At 42.3% G+C, this 26,089-nt stretch overlaps 1 protein-coding gene across 2 annotated transcripts in view; it reads left to right on the plus strand.

Annotated features, from left to right (window-relative positions):
• The window catches only part of SUSD1 (sushi domain containing 1), a 125,749-nt gene that overhangs the window by 96,876 nt on the left and 2,784 nt on the right, over window positions 1-26,089 (plus strand). Inside the window, exons 13-16 of one of the 2 annotated variants that reach the window (XM_030859006.2) lie at window positions 2,327-2,423; window positions 6,847-7,105; window positions 14,375-14,414; window positions 25,857-25,950. In XM_030859006.2, coding sequence (XP_030714866.1) covers window positions 2,327-2,423; window positions 6,847-7,105; window positions 14,375-14,414; window positions 25,857-25,950 — 490 coding nt within the window. The remainder of the gene's footprint in view (window positions 1-2,326; window positions 2,424-6,846; window positions 7,106-14,374; window positions 14,415-25,856; window positions 25,951-26,089) is intronic. The other variant, XM_030859013.2, reaches the window with a different exon arrangement.

Here is a 26,089-nt window from a genome sequence, read left to right on the forward strand (position 1 = left end):
GGGGTCTTAACTGTAGGTGGGGAATTGTTCCCTAACAAACCCACGGATTTATGGAAAACATAATTTGTGTGGCGTATCTGGGTGACTTTGAAGAAATTCTAGACTTAGCACTGTTTAATAAGAGCTATAGGGGACTCTCACTCGTCCACCTGGTCTTAGATGCCTGGGTTTCCCCGGTGTTCACCCTAGGCCCTCATCTCTTCTCAGATGCATTTATACCTTCCCCCGTGGGCAGCCGTCGCCTCTTCTATTGATGACTGACTCCATATCACCATCACAGTTTGCTCCTAAGCTCTAGACCCGCATTTCTAACTGCCTGCTGGACGAGTTCACAAGCACTTCAAACTTAACAGGTCTAGAAGTGAGCTGCATCTGAACCTTCCCTGCAGACCTTGATGAGTGACGTCACCACTGACTCAGTAGCCAAAACCGAAGCCCAGATTCCTTCCCCTTCCTTATCTTCCACCATCTTCTGTTCCGTCTCTGCCCTGCGTGTCTCCCCCACCTGCCCCCTCTTCTCCCTTCCGAGTGCCGTCACTCGCTTCAGACCTCAGGCACTTCTTGCCTAGATTTTGGAGAACCTGTGCTTTTGCTCTTTTCCAATTCATCCTCCAACAGGCAGTCCAAATTGTATTTCTAAAATACACACCTGCTAAGAATCGTTAGATGGCTTCTCATTATTTCTAGGACCTCAGATCTGGCTTATACTCACATGTCTCACTTTATTGCCCACTTCTACCCAGCTGGGACTCAACCTTTCGGACACACTGGACTCCTGCAGTTCTGTCTCTGCCCTCACTCCCTCTTACCTCCTGCCCCTGCGTATGTCTGTTTCTGTATTGGATAGGCTCACCCCCCTGCCCTTGGTGTTCTTCCTCTGCACTCCCACCACCCTCTTGTGGAACTGTATCGTAGTTCCAAGCACTGCCTGTTTATAAGACTTTCTCCACTATTAGACTGAGCTCCTGGAAAGCAGAAACCATGTCTTCCATAGCTGTTTCTCCCAGCCTCACATAGAGGTGCATAGAGGTGGCTAATAAATATTTGTTGAAAGGCAGTGTATGAATAACATATTCAGTAGAGCTTTAAAAATTATCTAGGAAGGTCTAAGTTTTTATTTATTATAATTTGAATTGAGAATTTCCACCCCAAAGCTATTTTCTAATTGGGTAAATAGAGTCTTGAGTGTCTATTTTGGCCTCTTAGTACTAATTTCACTGTGGCAGGATTCAGAGGAATTTCAGGGAAGGGGGTGTTCATATTTTATTCTTTCTCTTTCTTCCTCCCTCCCTTTATAAATCTCATCCGCTTGATAGCACTGTGGAGAAGATTAAATGAGATGAGGCATATATAGGACACATCTATATATGTGTTGTGTGCCCAACACATGTAAGCTGTGTTACTCACAAGGCAGAGTGGCAGCTGGTACATTTATACCATGAATATAACTCCCAGTTAGATGCTAGAACGCTGGTGTCAGCCAATCAACCAACATTCTCCTCCCTGTGGAATACCTATTTGGGAAATCTGGTTGCTGGGGAGAGCAAGATAAGGACAGACAGCTGTGTGATTATAAAGGCTCTAGAAGTCTAGGGAATTCCCCGGTGGTCCAGCGGTTAGGACTCTGTGCTTTCACTGCCGAGGGCACAGGTTCGATCCCTGGTGGGGGAACTAAGATCCCACGAGCTGCGCGGCGCAGCCAAAAAATATATAATAATAATAATAAATAAACTGTTCCTAAAGGATCTAGAAGTCTGATAAGCTGGTCTCCCCACCAAATAAGAACCTATTTACCAAGTTAATTGAAAGGCCCACAGCATCCACCATCTGTCAGGGCTGGGGCATCATTTTTTTTTTTAATTGTAATAAAATATATACAACATAAAATGTACCATTTTAATTATTTTTTCAGGACACAATTTATTGGCATTAAGTGCATTCACAATGTTGTAAACCATCACCATTATCTATTCCTAAAATGTTTTTATCACCCCAGGCAGAAACTCTGTTGACCATTAAGCAATAACTCCCCATTTCCTACACACCCCCTCAACCCTTGGCAACCTCTAATCTATTTCTGTCTCTATGGATTTACCTGTTCCAGATATTTCATGTAAGTGGAATCACGCAATAGTTGTCCTTCTGTGTCTGGCTTATTTCATTTAGCCTAATGTGTTCAAGATTCATCCATGTCGGAGCATGTGTCTGAATTTGCTCATCTCTTCTTACATGAAAACTTTCCTCTTGATGCCCCATGAGGACCACTTTTTTCATGCTTCTGCTCGTTCTGATCATACCCCCTTTCTTCTTTTCAACATGTTTTCAGAGCCTCCCCTTCCGGAAGTAGACTTTTTCACTGTGCACGGAGGGCCTTTACCACGCCTGAGACTGAGGAAAGCCAAGGAGAAAAATGGACCCATCAGGTCAGTAGTGGCCTCTTTTCCATGGCTGCCCAGTGATCTCCATGGAGTGTTTTGAAAACTTCAGTTTGAGTGAGGAGGAGACTTCTCTTTAGGTGGCTTCACTGGAGTAGTTGAGTCAGTGCAGTCAGTACCTCATTTTTTGTTTCCTTGGGTACAGACTGGGCCTTTAATTCCAGCTAGCACCCTCCCTAATGAATAGAGAGACTTGTAAAGGACCAGAGACAAGCATTTGGGCAGCTGAGCTCGAGAAATTAAATCCGTTCCATTGGTCATTAGATGAGCACTGGTTGGGTGCCCGTGACATGTCAGGCTATCACTTTGCACTCACGCCTCCAGGTACATCCTTTAGTGATGGTGGATCAGGAACATCATTTCATTTACAAAAAATATATATATATTTTCCTTTATTTAAGGATGATCTTGGGGGGTGTGTAGTGCTTTCTTATTTATTTATTTTTTTATTGAAGTAGAGTTGATTTACAATGTTGTTACAATCTCTGCAGTACAGCAGAGTGACTCAGTTATACACGTACAGACCTTTTTTTTAAATATTCTTTTCCATTATGGTTTATCACAGGATATTGAATATAGTTCCCTGAGCTGTACATTAGGACCTTGTTATTTATCCATTCTAAAGTAACAGTTTGCATCTACCAACCCCAAACTCCCAGTCCATCCCTCTCCCTCCCCCACTCCCATGTGTGTAGTGATTTCTGGAAGAGTCATTTGGATCATTCTTTTAATTCATTCATGTATTGAGATGTGAGCAAGACACTGCATTGTTAACAACTGCTTCTGGGACTCCAGGTGGTATTAGGATGGAAGGAATTTACCTCAGTTGCTGGACTACCTTGTGTGCAATTAAGCTTTTTATTTACAAAGGTCATGGCAGGATTAGGAAAGCAGAATTATTCCCTTTTCAGAGAGGAAAATTGAGGTTTGCCTGGAGAGATGAGTAACTTAGTGACAGTAGCAAATCAAGGAGATGGCAACAACCTGTTTCTTTGACCGAACTTATACTGCCTGTGTCTCTCCTGACCCTTCAGTCTAATGACCCTGCTGTACCATCAAGGTAAAATTCGTGAGGTATCACAAAACTATAAAAAAGAAAGTCGGGCTTCCCTGGTGGCGCAGTGGTTGAGAGTCCGCCTGCCGATGCAGGGGACACGGGTTCGTGCCCCGGTCTGGGAAGATCCCACATGCCGTGGAACGGCTGGGCCCATGAGCCATGGCCGCTGAGCCTGCGCGTCCAGAGCCTGTGCTCCGCAACGGGAGAGGCCACAACAGTGAGAGGCCCGCGTACCGCAAAAAAAAAAAAAAAAAAAAGAAAGCCTATCGATATTATGTGTCCATTTGTAATGAAACTTGAGCTTTTTAATCTATTAGTTTGAGTTCAGTAAGTGCTCAAAAGTCTTTCCAGGCATGGATATGGCCTAAGTTGTTCTATTTCTTGATTCCTGACAAGTTACTGGAAGGCATTGTAATTCTGTTGCTATAAGGAGAACAGAAGTTGTGATCTCACTGCCTGAGAGAATTTGCAAGACGTACGTGATATTTAGGCCAGATGATTATGTAAGGCAGAAAGAAAAGCCAAATGACAGTCTATCCTTGTGGCTCTGTGCCGGCCAGTGCCTCCAAAACAGGATGTGGAGATCTGTGAGTCATTCAAGGGAGGGTGGTGGTGAAAAAGAGGGGAGAAGTCCTTCCAGAGCAGTCATGCTCTAAACAGCCACAGCTGCTTCCCCAACATCATCGGGGCTAATTACCAGCAGGCAATTGGGGGGTTTTCTTGGCCTGACTACCTGGTTTGAGCTGGGGGTAGCAGCACCGCCAGTGTGTGACAGGCCGGAGTCTGCCTTGTACGTTGTCAGGGGACAGTGGCTTGGTCACAAGGCGGAGCAGGGGCTCTGGGGCCATGCTCCCTTCCTTGGCTTGGTGGTCTTGGGTGGATGATACAGGCTGTGGCTGGGCTCTCTTAATGCTAGCGTCTCCCACACTTGCCAGATTACAAGTGTACCTGGGGTGCTTTATCAGCTGTATGAATTCTCAGACTCTACTGGAGATTTTGATTCAGTAGATCTGGGATGGGGGCTGGGAATTTGTACAATTATCAGGCAACTCAGGTGATTATGATCATGCTAATTGGGGATACCGCTTTATGCGTCATGAATGGTGCCTCTACTGGGCAACGTTCAGAACCAAAAGAGTTCAGGTGAGCCTTGAACTTGCACTTGCATATCACCACCTACATGGAAAGGTGAGAGGGACTTGAAGATGTGCTTACGGACAGCATGGAGTCTGCTGCCTATTTACTTTCTTACCTGCGGCCATGATTCATAGGGATGTCTTCAAGTCCCCAGGAAAGTTTGTTGTTATAAGTGTTCCGTTGTCGGCAGTGGAGGCTTAGTAAATGTTTACTGGTGATGGCAGTGACAAGTCATTGCCCTGCAGACTTTACTTTGTCCCTTTTGTAGAAAGCCCTATGCTGAAAGTGAACCCAGAAACTTTGTGGAAATCAGGGGCCTGAGGACACCTAGGAATTTGAGGAGCCTGGTTGGTGGATAGTTTCCAAATCCAACACCTGCTGTTGGGGAGGACTCCCTTTTCTTAACCTAGTAACTCATGAGCTCTTAGGAAGCAGGAGATGGGGCATTAGGAATGCGGAGCAGGAAGCGTATACTTATTGGTAAAATAGAATTATGTGTGCTAATGAGTTTTGGAAATTACCCTAATCGTATTTGGTGCTGATGCATGTTTTTCTTCTTTACTGAAATTTCAACTCAAGAAACATTAGTGAGGAATCAGTCACAGCCAAAGAGCTGTGCAAGGATTTGCAAGGATACAAGAGTAAATCATTCAATAAAGACGCAGACGTAGAGAATGGACTTGAGGACACGGGGAGGGGGAAGGGTAAGCTGGGACAAAGAGAGTGGCATGGACATATATACACTACCAAATGTAAAATAGATAGCTAGTGGGAAGCAGCCGCATAGCACAGGGAGATCAGCTCGGTGCTTTGTGTCCACCTAGAGGGGTGGGATAGGGAGGGTGGGAGGGAGGGAGACGCAAGAGGGAGGAGATATGGGAACATATGTATATGTATAGCTGATTCACTTTGTTATAAAGCAGAAACTAACACACCATTGTAAAGCCATTATACTCCAACAAAGATGTTAAAAAAAAAAGCACCCCTATGAACTTAAAAAAAAAAAAGAGTAAATCATTCAAATCCCTGCTATCAAGCCTGATAGAAAAAGCAGACATCCCAACACCTACTATACTAGAGGCAGGACATGAGTCCCAAATAGATGGGAATAAAAAGAAAGGCGTGATTCATTCTCAGAGTGTTTGTTTTTTTTTTAACATCTTTATTGGAGTATAATTGCTTTACAATGGTGTGTTAGTTTCTGCTTTATAACAAAGTGAAACAGTTATACATATACATATGTTCCCATGTCTCTTCCCTGTTGCATCTCCCTCCCTCCCGCCCTCCCTATCCCACCCCTCTATGTGGTCACAAAGCACCGAGCTGATCTCCCTGTGCTATGCGGCTGCTTCCCGCTAGCAATCTATTTTACGTTTGGTAGTGTATATATGTCCATGCCACTCTCTCACTTTGTCACAGCTTACCCTTCCCCCTCCCCATATCCTCAAGTCCATGCTCTAGTAGGTCTCTCAGAGTGTTTTTGTTCTTACACTTCCTTTCACTGACAGATTTTGTATTTGGTGGGATAAATAATACTAAAACACATGACAAAAATGACACCTGGTTGCTAGTTTGTTTCTTTGTCCACATCTAGGGAACATATGAGATTTTCCCTTTCCGGCTCTTTCAGGATATTGTTAGACTAGATGAACTCATGATGATCTGTACTCCATGCTTCTCATTCATTTCACAGGAACTTTGGTATCAGTAGCGAACTGGAGGGAATGTAAATCACGTGAGTTCCGTTTTAGGTACCCCATGTGATTGCGTGGAGCCTTTTTGCAGATTTAGTGCATTAACTCTTGTAGGCATTTGGCCTCCATGTGACTGCTAAACCCTTTCCACAGCTGGGCTTTATTTGCCCATTTGAAAATCACTGATTAGATCAACTTTAAGACACATATACTCAAGTAGTTATACGTGCAGCAACTTCTCCCAGCTAAAGAGGATTTACCGGATAGCCATCTGCAGCCAGAACTTGGAGAGATCCCTCACCCAGTGTCATCTGGCATTAACACTGCTGGTTCCAACTGGAGTTCCATGACGGTGGGAGCTGTCAGACCGTAAATCCCACACGGGCAAGGACTTTTATCCAGTGTTGCATCTCCAGTGTCTAGAAAAGTGTTGATCTCATAGCAGGTGCTCAACAAATACGAATAAATGAATGAACGAATCCCCCAAGCAAGGATCTGATAGACATTTTCTTTTCTCTTCCAGTTCATATCAGGTGTTAGTGCTTCCCCTGGCCCTCCAAAGCACATTTGTTTGTGATTCTGAAGAGGCTACCTCATTCTTTAGCAATGCTTCTGGTGCTGATGGATATGTGACGGCAGAACTGCTGGCCAAGGATGTTCCCGATGATGCCATGGAGATATCTATCGGAGACAGGCTGTACTATGGGAAATATTATAATGCACCCTTGAAAATAGGGAATGATTACTGCATTATATTACGAATCACAAGTGAATGGAATAAGGTATATTTCTTTAAAAACTCTTGTGAATTCTATATTTTCCTCTTCATGTGAAAGTTAAATATTTGCACATTTGTTTTCCCAATATTTGAGATGAACACTGCTTGTAAGAACAATAAGAATGTGTTGAATCTTTTCACTTTATAAAGGATGAGGAGGTGAAACCTTTTTGGAGGTTGATGTTCTGAACTTGCTGGGGGACCTGTTTGGACTGAACTAGTTTGGGTTCTTCTTTAAGAAGCTTCAAGAATGCCCTCATCCTATTGCACTGCTGAAGCCTGAGTTGGAGAGGAACATCTAGATCTTTCTGTCACTTCCCCATACTCCTGCCAGACTGCTGCCTCTCCTCATTCTCCAGGAAGCCAGCAGGAGGGGCAGATTAAGTTCAGCACTATTTTCTGGCTCTATTTTCTGCTTCCGTTATTTCCTTGGCTATTGCGTAAGCCTCACTCTCCTCTCTCCGTCCTTAGAAAGGCTATGTTTTTCCAGTGCTGGTTCTTTCTTGAGACATACAACGATATATTCATTACAGAATGAATAGATGGGGACTTCCCTGGCAGTCCAGTGGTTAAGACTCCGTGCTTCCAATGCAGGGGGGCGCGGGTTTGATCCCTGGTCAGGGAACTGAGATCCCATCTACCATGCAGTGTGGCCAAAAAAAAAAAAAAGAATAGATAAATATAATGAGCTAGACATAGCAAGAGCTGGATGGGTCAGTCAGGGGTGGAAGATCTAGAAGAAACATTGTGATGGTTGCCCTAGGAGGACTCAAGCTTTGGTATCAATTCATATCGGTTGGTAATGGAAACTAGAAAAAATAATATTAATAGAAACATCTCTTGACTGATGAATTTGAGCCATCTTGTGTGTAAGGTTCATCACATATTTAAAACTGAAACACGCAATTAAATTCTGTATAGGACACAAGTTACATGTGCCATTATCATGCTTGATATAAAACTAAGAATAGGTCCAAGTAGCAAAAAGTTCTGGTGGTGTTTTGTGGCAATTATGTAGGGATTAAGAATTGGAAGACTAAAGTCCAGAATATATTGCCCTGAATTTGTTCCAAAGGTGTTTATGACTTAGACAAGGCCTCCTTGCTGGAAAATTACCCGGAGATCCTGACTTGGTGTGTCTAGCTATAGACAACACGGGCAGTACCATATGTGTGCAACTTAGAGATTACTCAGAGAGCTGCTGTCTCAGATTGAGACTTTGGTCTGGGAGGGTGTATTAGTTATCTTGGGCTGCCATTTCAAAATACCATAGACAGCGTGGCTTAAACAACAGACATTTATTTCTCATAGTTCTGGAGACGGGAATGTCCAAGATTAAGGTGCAGGCTACTTTGGTTCCCCGGGGAGGACCCTTTTCCTGACTTGCAGACAGCTGCCTTCTTGCTGTGTCCTCATGTGGTGGGGACTGAGTGAGCTCTGATCAGTCTTCCTCATCTTATGGACCCTGATCCCATCATGTGGGCCCTACCCTCATGACCTCATCTAAACCTAATTACATTCCAAAGGCCCTACCTCCAAATAACATCACATTGGGGGTTAGGGCTTCAATATGGATCAATATCAATTTGGGGCACAAAGGGAATGAAGTGGGAGATTACGATAAGAATTCTAGTTTATAGGGAACTTTCCTGTGATGTCACTGATGACTCTTTTTCATACAGCTAAGAGGAACACGTGCTTGTTCTTTGAAATAATTTATATTTGGACTCACATATTTGAATTGCTATTACTTCCCCTGTGGGTTTCAAATATATTAGTGTTGCAGACATATTAAAATCAGTAGTGATTTATTTATTTATTTTTCTTTTTAAAACAGCTTTACTGAGATGCGATTCATATAATTCTAAAGTGTACAATTCAATGGTTTTTAATATAGTTACAAGATGGTGGTAATGCAACAATCACCATCTAATACTCAGACACTTAGCAGTGATAATTTTTTATATTTATTTTTAATTGTGGTAAAATACACATAAAATTTACCATCTTAACAATTTTTAAACTAACAGTTTGGTAGTGTCAAGTACACTTACACTGTTAAGAAACCAATCTTCAGAACTTTTCATCTTGCAAGACTGAAACTCTGTACCCATTAAACAACTCCCCATTCCTCCTCTTCTTCCCCAACTCCTGGCAACTACCCTTTTACTTTCTGTCTCTATGAATTTGACTAGTTACCTTGTATAAGTAGACTCATACAGTATTTATCTTTTTGTGATTGTCTTATTTCATTTAGCGTAATGTCTTCAAGGGTCACTCATGCTGTAGCATGTTTCAGAATTTCCTTTCTTTTTAAGGCTGAATAATATTCCATTGTACGTATGGATAAACATTTTGTTTATCCATGATCTGTAGATGGACACTTGGGTTGCTTCCATCTTTTGGCAATTGCAAATAATGCTCCTGTGACCATGGGTGTTCAAATATCTCTTTGAGTCTCTGCTTTCACTTCTTTTGGGTATACACCCTCAAGTGGAATTGTTGGATCGTTTGGTAATTTTATTAATTCTTTTTGAAGATCCCCATACAGTTTTCCATAGCCACTGCACCATTTTACACTCCCACCGACAGTGCACAAGCGTTCCATTTTCTCCACATCCTCCCCAACAATCGCTGTTTTCTGTTTTAATGATGGCCTTCCTAATGGATGTGTGGTGGCTTCACATTGTGGTTTTGGTTTGCATTTCCATAATGATTTATGATGTTGAGCTTGTTTTCAGGTTGTGACAATTTGTATATCTTCTTTGGAGAAATGGTTATTCAAGTCCTTTGCCCATCTTTGAAGTGATTTATTTCTTTGTTGTTGAGTTTTAGGAGCTTGCTATATATTCTGGATATGTGATTTACAAATATTTTCTCCCATTATGTGAGTTGCCTTTTTACTCTGTTGATAGTGTCCTTTGATGCACAAAAGTTCTTAATTTTGATGAAATCCAATTTGCCTATTTTTTCTTTTGTCGCCTATGCTTTTGGTGTCATATCTAAGAAATCATTGCCAAATGTAATTTCCCAAAGTTTTCCTTTGTGTTTTCTTCTAAGAGTTTTAAGTCTTATATTTAGGCTTGATCCATTTTGAGTTAATTTTTGTATATGGTGTTAGGTAATGGTCCTACTTCATTCTTTTGCATGTGGTTATCCAGTTTTCCCAGCACCATTTTTTGAAGATTTCCTTTGCCCATTGAATGGTCTAGGTACTCTTGTCAAAAGTCATTTGAGGGGGGCTTCCCTGGTGGCACAGTGGTTGAGAGTCCGCCTGCCGATGCAGGGGACGCGGGTTCGTGCCCCAGCCCAGGAAGATCCCACATGCTGTGGAGCGGCTGGGCCCGTGAGCCATGGCCGCTGAGCCAGTGCGTCCGGAGCCTGTGCTCTGCAACGGGAGGCCACAGTGGTGCGAGGCCTGCGTACCGAAAAAAAAAAAAAAAAAAGTCATTTGAGGGAATTCCCTGGTGGTCCAGTAATTAGGACTCCACTCTTCCACTGCAGGGGGCATGGGTTCGATCCCTGGTAGGGGAACTAAGATCCTGCGTGCTGTGAGGCACAGCCAAAAAAAAGTCATTTGATATATATGCAAGAGTTTATTTCCGGGCTCTCTATACTATTCCATTGGTTTGTATGTCTGTGTTTAGACCAGTACCACACTTTTTTTTATTATTATTACTTTTTATTGGAGTATAGTTGATTTACAATGTTGTGTTAGTTTCTGCTGTACAGCAAAGTGAATCAGTTACACATATACATATATCCACTCCTTTTTAGGTTCCTTTCCCATATAGGTCATTACAGAGTATTGAGTAGAGTTCCCTGTGCTATATACTAGATTCTTAGTACCACACCATTTTGATTACTGTAGCTTTGTAAATCAGGAAGTGTGAGTTTTCCAGTTCCCCTTTTTGTTTTTCCTTCTGTATATCTGTCCCAATAAACATCATTACCATGTTCCCAGTTGTCAAGACAGAAATCTAGGAATAATTCTTGTCTCCTCCCTTTTTTCTTATCTTCTTGTGCAGTCCATCATTAAATTGTGTCAATTCTATCACATTAATGCCATTTAAGATCATCCTTTCCTCTCTTTCATTAACACTGTTTAGCTTTTGACATCTCTTGTCTGAACATCAATTTTCTAACTCATTTTCTTGTCTCTTATTCTACCTATCTCCTTGCTCCATACTACTGCCATCATGTATTTCATAAAATGCACATCTGATCAAGGCACTCCATTTTAATGAACTCCCTTCTTCACCTTGCCATTTCAATTTCTCTCTTTTAATACACTCAGTTCCCTAGTAACTGCCTTGCTGTCTGAGGTCCTTTTTCTTCCTCAGTGTCTTGAACTATACCCTTCACTGGTTACTCTTGCATATTATCTTTTATTTTAATTATTTAATTAACATCTTTATTGGAGTATAATTGCTTTACAATGGTGTGTTAGTTTCTGGTTTATAACAAAGTGAATCAGTTTTACATATACATATATCCCCATATCTCCTCCTTCTTGTGTATCCCTCCCACCCTCCCTATTCCACCCCTCTAGGTGGTCACAAAGCACCAAGCTAATCTCCCTGTGCTATGTGGCTGCTTCCCACTAGCTCTGTTTTACATTTGGTAGTGTATATATGACCATGCCACTCTCTCACTTTGTCCCAGTTTACCATTCTCCCTACCCATGTCCTCAAGTCCATTCTCTATGTCTGCGTCTTTTTTCATGTCCTGCACCTAGGTTCTTCAGAACCTTTTTTTTTTTTTTAGATTCCATATATATGTGTTAGCATACAGTATTTGTTTTTCTCTTTCTGACTTACTTCACTCTGTATGACAGCTCCATCCACCTCACTACAAATAACTCAATTTCGTTGCTTTTTATGGCTGAGTAATAGTCCATTGTATATATGTGCCACATCTTCGTTATCCATTCATCTGTCAATGGACACTTAGGTTGTTTCCATGTGCTGGCTATTGTAAATAGAGCTGCAATGAACATTGTGGTACATGACTCTTTTTGAATTATGGTATTTTCAGGGTATATGCCCAGTAGTGGGATTGCTAGGTCATATATGGTAGTTCTATTTTTAGTTTTTTAAGGAACCTCCATACTGTTCTCTATAGTGGCTGTATCAATTTACATTCCCACCAACAGTGCAAGAGGGTTCTCTTTTCTCCACACCCTCTCCAGCATTTATTGTTTGTAGATTTTTTGATGATGGCCATTCTGACCGGTGTGAGGTGATACCTCATTGTAGTTTTAATTTGCATTTCTCTAATGATTAGTGATGTTGAGCATCCTTTCATGTGTTTGTTGGCAATCTGTATATCTTCTTTGGAGAAATGTCTATTTAGGTCTTCTGCCCATTTTTGGATTGGGTTGTTTGTTTTTTGATATTGAGTTGCATGAGCTTCTTGTAAATTTTGGAGATTAATCCTTTGTCAGTTGTTTCATTTGCAAATATTTTCTCCCATTCTGAGGGGTTTTTTTTGTCTTTTTTATGTTTTCTTTTGCTGTGCAAAAGCTTTTAAGTTTCATTAGGTCCCATTTGTTTATTTTTGTTTTTATTTTCATTTCTGTAGGAGGTGGGTCAAAAAGGATCTTGCTGTGATTTATGTCATAGAGTGTTCTGCCTATGTTTTCCTCTAAGAGTCTTATAGTGTTTGAACTTACATTTAGGTCTTTAATACACTTTGAGTTTATTTTTGTGTATGGTATTAGGAAGTGTTCTAATTTCATTCTTTTACATGTAACTGTCCAGTTTTCCCAGCACCACTTATTGAAGAGGCTGTCTTTTCTCCACTGTATATTCTTGCCTGCTTTATCAAAGATAAGGTGACCATATGTGCATGGGTTTATCTCTGGGCTTTCTATCCTGTTCCATTGATCTGTCTTTCTGTTTTTGTGCCAGTACCATACTGTCTTGATTACTGTAGCTTTGTAGTATGGTCTAAAGTCAGGGAGCCTGATTCTTCCAGCTCCATTTTTCTTTCTCAAGATTGCTTTGCTATTTGGGTTTTTTTTGTGTTTCCATACAAATTGTGAAATTTTTTGTTCTAGTTCTGTGAAAAATGCCAGTGGTAGTTTGATAGGGATTGCATTGAATCTGTAGATTGCTTTGGGTAGTATAGTCATTTTCACAATGTTGATTCTTCCAATTCAAGAACATGGTATATCTCTCCATCTGTTTGTATCATCTTTAATTTCTTTCATCAGTGTCTGATAGTTTTCTGCATACAGGTCTTTTGTCTCCTTAGGGAGGTTTATTCCTAGGTATTTTATTCTTTTTGTTGCAGTGGTAAATGGGAGTGTTTCCTTAATTTCTCCTTCAGATTTTTCATCATTAGTGTATAGGAATTGCATGTTATCTTTTATTAAATGCACTTGATGCACTAAGCATCAAGGCAAAATTTAGTCACATTCAAAACCTTGTAGGCATTTTAAGCTTTTCCCAGAATTTATCAGTGTAAATATAGTTTTTCAATTTTTAATAAAATAAACCCAGAATGACTAAGCTTGTCACTTGAAAGAGAATTACTTAATGAAGTTGAAGGAATCTTTCTTTAACCTCTACTATTTGGTTTCCTCTGGGGAATTTTTTGCTGACTTGTATCATAAATCAATGGTAATCCTAGCATTCCTAACAGACAAATATGCCTATAATATCCGCAGGGGAGAAGAAGAGAAGATATTTCATTCCAATGAGTTTGTGGGTTGCTTCTACCACGGATGAGCTTTCATACATGTTCCTTTAGCTTTCTTCCTGGTTCTTGGCTATGTTTTGGGTAACTGAGTTTGCCTGGGAAATATCATCTAGAGAAGTGAAGTATTTGTATATACCAGGCCGTCTCATAGCCTTGCACATAACATGCATTACTACTTCTTGCTGAACCTGGATGTGACCCCAGAATCCTTTTCAACATACTGTAGTTCTCCAGGCAGTCAGTGCCAGTTGCTGAGAGCTGACAAGGGGCATGGAACTTACCACCATCCCTGCTCTTTCCTCATAGCATGTGCTTCCTGAGATACATTGGAAAGCTTTAGGGTCATCCATTCCTAAGATCACTTCTGTCTCTGCTGCCCACGCCAGTCCTTTTGAACACTTGGTGATCATAAGGCTAAATTGTAAGATGTTAGAACTAGAAGAGATTTTAAAGATCGTTTGGTCCAAAATAAGAGATAAAACCCTGCAACTTGGAGGGCTAAAGTGTGTTATTTAAACTGAAATCACATGCCACCCAATTATATGTGTTGCTGTGTTTTCCTTTATAGGTGAGAAGAAGCTCCTGTGCAGTTTGGGCTCAGGTAAAAGGTAAAACCATTTTCTGCCTAAGACTGTTCTCCTTATTTCTCCTCTGTCCACTCTGCAGCATCAAGTGTATGTTAATGAGATTTCTTTTTAAATTGTCACAGGTGACAAAAACACATCTCAGACTAGCCTACAAAAAACCCTAGCTGAAAAGGATGAGGGGTGGGAACTTATGGAATTAGAACCAGAGTGGCATCACCAGGCCTCCAGAAACTGGGACTTGGGACTCAACACCAGAAGTAGGACTGTCCCTTTCTATCTGTCTCTATCTCCTCTCTAAGTGTGAGTTGGCCTCATTTTCTTCTACTATAAGCTACGTGGTGGTGGTGGTTGGGGGGGAACCAGCTGCCCCAGCTTAGCCACTTCAGTGGGAACAGACAGTTTTTCAATTCAGGGAGTCTCTTCTCCTAGCTAAGTGACTCTCCATTGGATGAATCACTATTAAGAGGAGATAGGGTAGTATGATTAGCCTACCTTGGGTTTGGGGCTTACTGGTATGGCTGGTTGGGGGCAGATCAATGTGATCAGCAGCCTCACCAGGGTTGCATTGAGAGGGGGACATGATCCCCATCAGGAAGAGGCACAGAAAACCATGTTGGCAGACCAAAACAAAGAGCCACCAGGAGTCCACTACTTTCAACCATTTGGCTACTTAGCATGTGCACACACATACACATACACTGTTTAGAAAAGCACCCTCCATTAAGAAAGTCAAATTATCCTCCATACAACCAAAACTGGAACCCAAGGAGAAGACAGCTCAAAGGTGGGTCTCTTACTGAATCCAGCTCCAAGACCAGGGTTCCTGGGGGTGATCCGTCTCTCTTGATCCAATTAATCTAGATGTGCTTCTCATGATCTGTTAGCAATCTATGATTAATGGCAAACTTAACCATTCTCAAACCACAGTATATAATATGAAAGGGAAAGGTGGATAATCACAATCAGTACGTTCATTTAGAAAGGAAGAAAAGATAAAGAACCGTGCAGTGGCCAGGGGGCCCATAACAAGGACCACATCCTGCTGGACAGGAAAGGCAAGCACCTCCTGCCCGGGCAGCAGAATGGGTCACTTGGTCAGTTAGTTTGCCTGCCTCGGGCTCTGCCTGATGGGAGAGCAGCCTTGTCCCTTTCCTCCAGAGCCTTCCCTAAGAGAGGCAGAGAGAAGGAGCCCCACTGAGTGCCTACAACTTAAACCGTCTGCTTCATGGGGGCAGTTATCTGGGTGGCGGAGTTGCCTCAGGGGTTGAGCAATCACAGGTCCTTGTTTGCCAGGCTGGGATTCCCCTGGCAGTACATTTCTTTAAACCAGCCGGCAGCCAGCCACTGGATTTGATTCATAAGAATTCCATTAGTTTGTAGCTAATACCAGAAATCTTGTCAAGTTTATGACCTTTTGAGTCTGGAACTTTTCCTTGTGGTTCACGAATCCTAGCAACAGCCTGAGGAATTCTGCTCTTAGCCCAGAGTATCGGTTTAACTCCTTACATCCTGTCCCTCACCTCAGAGCATCATAAAACAATAGTCTGGGGTGCTTCCCAGGAGGGTCCAGTGGATGGTGCCTTACAATTGGGGGGTTTGTTACCCTGTGTGTAGAGAGCACCTAGCAGGAAATGTTTGGGAGGAACCTGGAGAAATAAGCTTCCTTCGTTTTCTGCTTATCCCCTAATCTCATTTCCCATGTCTTTATCTCTACTCACACCAAATTCAACAAGGGTAGGGGGCATGGATTTTCAACTGGGCAAGGCACATTACCTGACTGTCAGCCAGCCTGGATTGAAGATTGCCAGGCCGCAAGGGCCTCTCTCTCTTTTTTCAATTTTCTTGAGAAAATAATTTACATATAACGTCGTGTGAGTTTAAGGTGTACAATGTGATGATTTGATTCACGTACTTATTGCAAAATGATTACCGCAGTAAGGTTAGTTAATACCTCCATTACCTCACATAATCACCATATATATATGTAATTTATGTATATAGGTGTATGTATATATTTATATATATAATTTGTGTATATGTATGTGTGAATATTTAAGATCTACTCTCCTAATATCTTTCAAGTGTGCAGTACAGTACTGTTAACTACAGTCAACATGCTGTACGTTAGAATATGTCCCAGAACTTAATTATCTTACAACTGGAAGTTTGTACCCTTTGACCATCATCTCCCCATTTCCCCCACCCCCAGCCCCTGGCAACCACCGTTCTATTCTCTATTTCTATGAATTCAGCTTTTTTAGATTCCATGTATAAGTGAGATCATTCTGTATTTGTCTTTCTCTGTCTGACTTATTTCACTTAGCATCATAAGTGAGGGCCTCTTTTTTCTTTTTTTGCATTTTCTCGCTATATATTTTTAACATCTTTATTGAAGTATAATTGCTTTACAATGGTGTGTTAGTTTCAGCTGTATAACAAAGTGAATCAGCTATACATATACATATATCCCCATATCTCCCCCCTCTTGCGTCTCCCTCCCACCCTCCCTATCCCACCCCTCTAGGTGGTTACAAAGCACCAAGCTGATCTCCCTGTGCTATGTGGCTGCTTCCCGCTAGCTATCTATTTTACATCTGGTAGTGTATATATGTCCATGAGTGAGGACCTCTCTTAACAAAGATGTGCGCTCTTACATTTCTGCGTGCAGATAGACTAAGCCCCCTTTCCTAGAATTGAATGATGGCCACAAAAAACAATCATGCATTCCGACATCTGGAAATTTTTCTGCCAATCCATTCCCTGCAGCTTTAAGGGCGGGATGGAGTTCCTACAGGAAAAGAGGTGCTTTTACCAGAAGAATAGAGATGTGCAAGCATCATGGACAGGCACAGATACAATAGCTTCCAGAATCCACTGCTTTCAGCAGCTGTTCAGTGTGATTAACAGACTCAAACTGGGTAGAAGTAATGGCCAAAGAGCTGGCTACAGTCATTCTACTGTGATTAAGTTAACAGGAAGGATTTTGCTTTGGAAATATCTAAGTGGCTTTTGGCCGCGCGTTTTTCCCCTCATGTTGAAAGAGAGTCTGAACCTTTGAATTCAAGCTACTGGAAAGAGCTGAGATAATAGAAAACCCAGTTATGTTGAGATTTTGAAGGCAGCTCGAGCGGGTATACGTCTACATACAGAATGGGTTGTGCGCTCACCTGGCAGTCTCCTTTTGCCAAAATTTTGGAGCCTGCCATTTCAGAAAGTAATTTGGAGAGAACTAGAATCCAAATAAGTCCTCAAATTGTTTCAGTTTCACTCATGCCAGGCAACAGCCCCATTCTTGCCTTTGCCCTCTGATGAATTATGCTACTTACCTTTTGCACATTGCCCCTAAAAGAGCTTTGTGATGGCTCTCAGGGAGCCAGCAGTCGGTTTGATGGGAAGTGCAGAGGCCTGGGCTTCTTTGCCCGAGTCCTGCTACTAATCAGCTGAGTGTCTTAGAAATTATATTTAACTTGGCTGGTTCTCTGTTGCCTTCCTCCAAAATCTCTGCGATCCCTTCCAGCCACAAAGTACTATGATACTGTGCTTTCTTGAGTCACAGAGCAAGGTCATTTGATATACGTGAGATGATGATAAACTGTCATCAGGGAACATCCGTTAGTCATAGGCCTGAAAGCTCTGAGTCATTAGTCACTACTCCTCTTTCCCATTTAGCCCACATTTTGCACTTGGGCAGACCTCTCTGATTGTCATTTCTGTGTTCACTCCCTGAGCAGAGGCCTTTGGATGGCTGGCCAAGCCTCTTTCTCCTCTCCCATCACAGTGTTCAGGTTTCCCTCTTCACTCGAGCCTACACTACCCCCTGACATGTTCCCTCCACAGTTCTCCAGTATTTCTTTTTCTTCTTTCCAAGGCCTCAGTTGGACACCAATGTACCCTTCTGATTGCATCTCTCATTCTTCTCCATTCAAAGCGATGTGGCAGCTCTTCTCTGGATATGGCCCTTGCTTTCTCTCCTTATGTCTTGTGTCTTGTGTCTTATGTCTTGCTCATACGATTATGCACTTACTTCCACCTGGATTGCCCTATAACCTTCCTGTAATTTCTGTTTATTACAACCCCACCTGTTCTTCAAGATTAAAATCAATGCCATCTCCTCCTTGACACTGTTTAAAATTTCCTCAACAGGGCAGGATCTCTCTCCCTCCCTCTCTTTAGCCATTCTGCCACACTTTTGAGTCACTGGTATACTTGTTTTTTCTTACTAGATTTCATACGCTTGAGAGAGAGCATTTGAAGGCTGGAGCAGTGCCTGGCACACAGTAGGTGCTCAGTCAGAATTTATTGAATTGAGTTGAATGATTACTGGGGAACCAACAGTACAGTCTGGTGAGAAAAGAAGCATAGTGGGTGCAATACTTATCAAATAAGCCAGAGAAGATTAACATCAAGGTATAAGCTTAGTGTGTACATTATCTATGAATATGCTATGTGCATGCATGTATACACATATACACTCACACTCATTTTATTTTTTTTAACATCTTTATTGGAGTGTAATTACTTTACAATGTTGTGTTAGTTTCTGCTATATAACAAAGTGAATCAGCTATATGTGTACATATATCCCCATATCCCCTCCCTCTTGTGTCTCCCTCCCACCCTCCCTATCCCACCCCTCTAGGTGGTCACAAAGCACTGAGCTGATCTCCCTGTGTGATGCAGCTGCTTCCCACTAGCTAGCTATTTTATACTTGGTAGTGTATATATGTCAATGCTACTCTCTCACTTCGTCCCAGCTTACCCTTCCCCCTCCCCGTGTCCTCAAGTCCATTCTCTATGTCTGCATCTTTATTCCTGTCCTGCACCTAGGTTCTTCAGAACCTTTTTTTTTTTTTTTAGATTCCATATATATGTGTTAGCATACGGTATTTGTTTTTCTCTTTCTGACTTACTTCACTCTGTATGACAGACTCTAGGTCCATCCACCTCACTACAAATAACTCAATTTCATTTCTTTTTATGGCTGAGTAATATTCCATTGTATATATGTGCCACATCTTCTTTATCCATTCATCGGTCGATGGACACTTAGGTTGTTTCCATGTCCTGGCTATTGTAAACAGACCTGTAGTGAACATTGTGGTACATGACTCTTTTTGAATTATGGTTTTCTCAAGGTATATGCCCAGTAGTGGGATTGCTGGGTCATATGGTATTTCTATTTTTAGTTTTTTAAGGAACCTCCATACTGTTCTCCATAGTGGCTGTATCAATTTACATTCCCACTGACAGTGCAGGAGGGTTCCCTTTTCTCCACACCCTCTCCAGCATTTATTGTTTGTAGATTTTTTTTTTTTTTTTAGCGGTATGCAGGCCTCTCACTGTTGTGGCCTCTCCCGTTGTGGAGCACAGGCTCTAGACGCGCAGGCTCAGTGGCCATGGCTCACGGACCTAGCTGCTCTGCGGCATGTGGGATCTTCCCAGACTGGGGCACAAACCCGTGTCCCCTGCATCAGCGGGCGGACTCTCAACCACTGTGCCACCAGGGAAGCCTTGTTTGTAGATTTTTTGATGATGGCCATTCTGACTGGTGTGAGGTGATACCTCATTGTAGTTTTGATTTGCATTTCTCTAATGATTAGTGATGTTGAGCATCCTTTCATGTGTTTGTTGGCAATCTGTATATATTCTTTGAAGAAATGTCTATTTAGGTCTTCTGCCCGTTTTTGGATTGGGTTGTTTGTTTTTTTGATATTGAGCTGCATGAGCTGCTTGTATATTTTGGAGATTAATCCTTTGTCAGTTGCTTCGTTTGCAAATATTTTCTGCCATTCAGAGGGTTGTCTTTTCGTCTTGTTTATGGTTTCCTTTGCTGCGCAAAAACCTTTAAGTTTCATTAGGTCCCATTTGTTTATTTTTGTTTTTATTTCCATTTCTCTAGGAGGTGGGTCAAAAAGGATCTTGCTGTGATTTATGTCAAAGAGTGTTCTTCCTGTGTTTTCCTCTAAGAGTTTTATAGTGTCTGGCCTTACATTTAGGTCTTTAATCCATTTTGAGTTTATTTTTGTATATGATGTTAGGAAGTCACACTCATTTTAAACCTTCATAATAGTGGTAGGAAGAATTCTAATATGGCCTCACAAATTCCTGGTCCTTGGGGTACACCCACTTTCTCTCAGTTATTCATTCAAAGGCCATTCTAGTTGTTGCTGTGAAAGGATTTGAAGATGTAATTAAAGTCCCGAATAGGGAGATTATCTGGATGGACCTGACCTAATCACATTAGCCCTTTAAATCTGTGTCTAGAAGTCAAAGACAGGGGAAATTGGAGATTCCAAGGGAGAGATGGATTTGACATAAGGGTTTCTCCTGCTGGCTTTGAAGATGGAGGGGACCACGTGGCAGGGATGCGGGCAGCCTATAGGAGCTTAGCGGCCCCTGGCTGACGGCCAGTAAGAATATGAGGACCTCAGTCCTACAACTGCAAGGAACTGAATTTAGCCCACAACGTGCATGAGCTTGGAAGCAGATTCTTCCCCACAGCCTCCAGAGGGAAATGCAGCCCTCTCAACATCTTTATTTCAGCCTTGTAAGACTCTGAGCTGAGGACCCAGTCACAGTGTGCCTGAACTTCTGACCCATGGAACTATGAGCTAATAAATGACTGCTACTGCTAAGCTTATGGTAATTTGTTAAGCTGCAATAGAGAATGAATTCAATAATGTTGTTGACTCATCAGGCTTTACTTATCTCTAAATTAGTTTTCTGCTTTGATCTCCTTTGCCATCTCCTACTCCACAGGGGATTCAAGCAAGGGAACCCTAGAATAGCAGAGAGAAATTTAACACACTAAATAGAAGTCACAGTGCTAATTATTTGTGCCTTTTGGAGAACAGAACTGTTGCTTTCAGGAAATGACCCTGCTGGTGTAAATTCATGAAAAAATGTCCACAGCCATAGGAAGTCCTCAAGCTGTCACGAAGTCTGAGAGTAGGAATAGGGCCTTTCTAACTGGCTCTTCAACACCTGTGATATTTCCATTAGTGAAAAGGTTCAAGATAAGCCCAGGGAATCCCTATCACTCTTCCTGAGCACTATACCTCTTCGGGGAGCCACCCTACAGAGACTGGTGGAGTTTAAGCCTCATGGATTTACTCGCTTTAAGAATGAATCACTGGGGTGGGATAGGGAGGGTGGGAGGGAGGGAGACGCAAGAGGGAAGAGATATGGGAACATATGTATATGTATAACTGATTCACTTTGTTATAAAGCAGAAACTAACACACCATTGTAAAGCAATTATACCCCAATAAAGATGTTAAAAAAGAAAAAAAGAATGAATCACTGAGAATCTGGGATATAACACATGGCTCACTCACTTGGGTTTCTAAAAGGATATTCTACAAGTGATTGAGAAGAAAAATAAGTATGGTTTCATGGCATGTGACCATGGAAAGGAAGGTAACCAGAGGATGGCAAAACTCTGAAAAATGTAATTCACATTGGCCAGTTATACATTTTCTCAGTAAGGAATTAATGTGGGAAGTCCCTAAAGAAGCATGTGGTTATACCATGATTGGATTGACTCATGTTCACAGAGTACATATATAATGTAGAAAAAAAGACATATAACCAGGAACTGTTCTACCAGCAAGAATTGTGCCTGGAGCTACAATCCAAGTCATGTTATACAGAATGAATAAAGATGATTTCCCAGTACATACCTCGAGAGTAAGGAATAGTTGGGCTTCCTGCTAAGGGTGAAAGATGTCCTCTTTGATATTTGAAAACTAGAGAAGAGCTAACTGCTCTCCATACATTAAAGTCTTCTGCCATGGATGAAGCAGTAAATTCTAGCAGGCTCATACAATTTGCAAATGAGATGGATAAACCACTGCAAGTGATCTTTGAGGAATCTTGACGAAGAAGTGAAAAGTGGGAAGACAGAGGATGAGCAAAGGGCATGGAACTTTGTGAAAGGGAGGTAGATTTTGCAAAGTGTGCATGATGATAACTTGAAGTCAAGGCCAGGGACGGTCTTTAAGAGATGGCTCTGTGTCCACCTGGGAGAAGAAGCCGTAGTTCCCAGCAGTCAGTGTGGGAGCTATGAGCAGATTGGATGAAACTGCTCTTCTTTCTTCTGGCACAGAGTCACTAAATGGTCAGGGAACTGTGGCAAGCACAATGGATTTTGACTTCAGCCAATACCTAACAATGCCCGGTGGACAGTGTGGGGAAATGAGGGCTGGGTGTGAGCTTACTGTGAGCAGTAAGCTCACAGTACTGTGAGCTTACTGTGCTGTTTTAATATCTAGTAAATTCAAGTCACTCCTTTAATTTTTTTCTTTATTAATTTCTAATTTAACCAGAACTCCTCCTCCCGTTTTATAATATGCCTTCTTAAAAATGTCAAGGCTTTTTTCTTCTGTATACCAAAAGTAGCCAAACAATACATGCCATGTTTTTCTAGAAAGTCTCTCTCTTTTTTTTTTAAAGAATCAATTTTATTTATTTTTGGTTGTGTTGGGTCTTCGTTGCTGCACACGGGCTTTCTATAGTTGTGGCGAGTGGGGGCTACTCTTTGTTGCAGCACGCAGGCTTCTCACTGTGGTGGCTTCTCTTGTTGCGGAGCACGGGCTCTAGGCGCGCGGGCTTCAGTAGTTGTTGCACACAAGCTCAGTAGTTGTGGCTCACGGGCTCTAGAGGGCAGGCTCAGTAGTGGCACACAGGCTTAGTTGCTTCATGGCATGTGGGATCTTCCCGGACCAGGGATCGAACCCGTGTCCCTTGCATTGGCAGGCGGATTCTTAACCACTGAGCCACCAGGGAAGTCCCTCTAGAAAGTCTCTTGACATTTTCTGAGGTAATGATTTGCCAGGCTCTTTAGCAAGAGATACGTTCCATGGCTGCTTTTGCTGGTGCCAGCTCTCCTGTAGAGTCTCCAGTAGAATCAAATTGCTCTCGACCTGGTTGTAGAGATCTGAGCAGTGTCGATCAGTAGAACTCTCTGCAGTGATGGAAAGATTTTAAAGCTGTGTTGTCCAGTATGGTAGCCACTCACCACTTGTGGCTACTGGGCACTTGAAATATGCACTTAAAATAGTATGACTGAGAAACTGAATTTTAAATCTAATTTAATTTAAATTAATTTAGATCTAGATAGCCACATTGTGGCTAGCGGCTACTGTATTAGACAGCACAGAATCGATGATGAAAAAGTTAAGTAGCTTGAACGGTTCTCAAATGTGCTACAATTACTGCCAGGGAAATAAGTCATCTATATTTTGAGGGTCTCAAGTCCAGGGGCTATTTTTCCTCTTAAGACCCTCTCCCCTTACAGTAACAGATGTTTGCTTTTGCTGTTTTCAGCTCTTCAATGGCAGTGTTGGATTACCCAGGGGGAGCAGTAAGCATATGCCTGGTGCATTGGTAAAAGGAGGGTACAGACACATGAAATACAGTTGGCCCTCCATGTCTGCGGGTTCCACATTCATGGATTCAACCAACTGTGGATTGAAAATATTCAGAAAAAATAATTCCAAAAAGTTCTAAAAAGCAAAATTTGAATTTGCTGCACACTGGCAACTATTTACCTAGCATTTATTGAATATGTTGTATTTACAACTATATACATAGCATTTATGTTGTATTAGGTATTATAAATAATCTAGAGATGATTTAAAGTATACAGTAGGTTATAAGCAAATACGACACCTTTTTATATCAGGGACTCGAGCATCTGAGGATTTTGGTATCCAAGGGGGGCCCTGGAACCAGTCCCCCATGGATACTGAGGGATGACTGTAATTTGATGTTCCAACGACGACAACTGCAACAAATCATCTGGAAAAATTTGGAATTGATTGCACTCCCTTAAACTTATTCCATGACTTGGTGGCATTTTTATTTTTAATTCTATACATGCAAAGTCAGCCCCCCAAGATCTTCTCAATGTCTGGTGGCACCATCGTACAGATTTTTGTTCTTCCAAAGAAGAATTTGAGCAACCACAGCCCGAGGCCCCATAATCATCAGCCTGTGGAGGAAAGATCTGGGCCAGCACCGCTGACTTCTGGGGGAGAACATGACCCACTCTGCTGCAGAAAGAGCTGGATTCAGATCTGCACTGGGAAAGCATGGTGCTGTGGTCAAAAGCAGACTCTGAAGCCAGGCAGCTTGGGTTTGCATCCTGGCTTTGTCATTTACTAGCTGGGTGACCTTGGGCAAGTTTCTTAACCACTCCATGTCTGGATTCGTCATCTATAAAATGCGAATAATAACAGTACCCAGTGTAATAATACCTGGTGCTATTATTATGGTACCCAGTGGGTGGTTAGGAGAGGTTTTAGAACAGTGTCTGGCACATAGTAAGTGATAAGTAAATGTTTGCAAGTTAAAATGAGATCTTTGGTTTAGAACATGATGCCCTGACTTAGTCACTTGGCCCAAATGTACAACTCAAATGTGCGTGTTTTTCAGTGAATAGCCAGGGATCTCTCTGGAGTTGACATGCGATGCACCTCTGAATAGAACATACGAATGTCTTTCAAAGAGCTTTTCCATCAATTTTCTTATTTTATCTTCATGGCAACCTGCTGAACAGAGCAGGGAGGTACTACCCTTGCTTCCTGTAGGGGAAATGACAGATGACTCTACCCAACAGAGAGGATTTGTTTGCTATGTTTGTTTTTCTTTTAAAGATTTATTTATTTTATTAATATTTTCATTATTATTTTTTTGGCTGCATCGGGTCTTAGTTGCAGCACGCGGGATTTTTTTGAGGCATGAGGGATTTTTCGTCGTGGCATGCGGGCTCTTCATTGTGGTGCTCAGGCTTCTCTCTATTTGTGGCAGCGGGTTTTCTCTTCTCTAGCTGTGGCGCGCAGGCTCCAGAGCACATGGGCTCTGTAGTTTGCGGCACGCAGGCTCTAGTGGAGGCGAGCAACCTTAGTAGTTGTGGCGCGCGGACTTAGTTGCCCCGCAGCATGTGGGGTCTTAGTTCCCCGACCAGGGATCAAACCCGCGTCCCCCAGTGGCAGATTCTTTACCACTGGAGCACCAGGGAAGTCCCTGTTTGCTATATTTGATCACTGGAGCTACCATTTTTGGAGCAAAAGTCCAAATGACGTCAGAATGACATCTTCCTCGACGCAAAGGAAAACTGCCGGTAAAAATCGATCAAGTGTAATTGACTTGAGAGAAGACCAACACACACAACACAGGGTGCTGTACGTGTGTGCCCAACAAATCAACTTTTATCCCTTGTAACTTGAATGTGGCCCAGTTTTACGCTTCCTTTTCAAAAATGTCGTGGAACAGTTTTTCCTGATGCCCTGGTCTCAGGACCAACTGAGGGGGCACAGAGGAACTCTGGGCATTCTTGGGATGGTTTGTTAAATGGGGCCAACCTCTGGTTAAAAGAGAGCGAGGTCAGGTGGGTGTGCACCTCTGTGGAGGGCCGTGATTCTGTGCTCTGTGGGTTCAGCGTGTGGTTTTGTCCCGCAGATTCATCGCTCACGCTGCAGCAGATGGTAGGCGTCGGGCTAGGCTCCCTGGCTGTTGTGATTGTCCTCGCATTCCTCTCCTTCTCAGCAGTGTGGTATGTGCGACTGTCACTTTTGAGGAATGAGTGGAATGGAGGGAGGGTGGGGCTGGAGTCAGGAAGAACAGCTGGGATCGAGGAGGGTCAGAGGGGGAGTGCGGGAGGTTGTCCCAGGCTCAGCAGGTGAAAGGCACGG

The sequence above is a fragment of the Globicephala melas genome, chromosome 6, assembly GCF_963455315.2.
Source record: "Globicephala melas chromosome 6, mGloMel1.2, whole genome shotgun sequence".
In the NCBI taxonomy this organism is placed as follows: Eukaryota; Metazoa; Chordata; class Mammalia; order Artiodactyla; family Delphinidae; genus Globicephala; species Globicephala melas.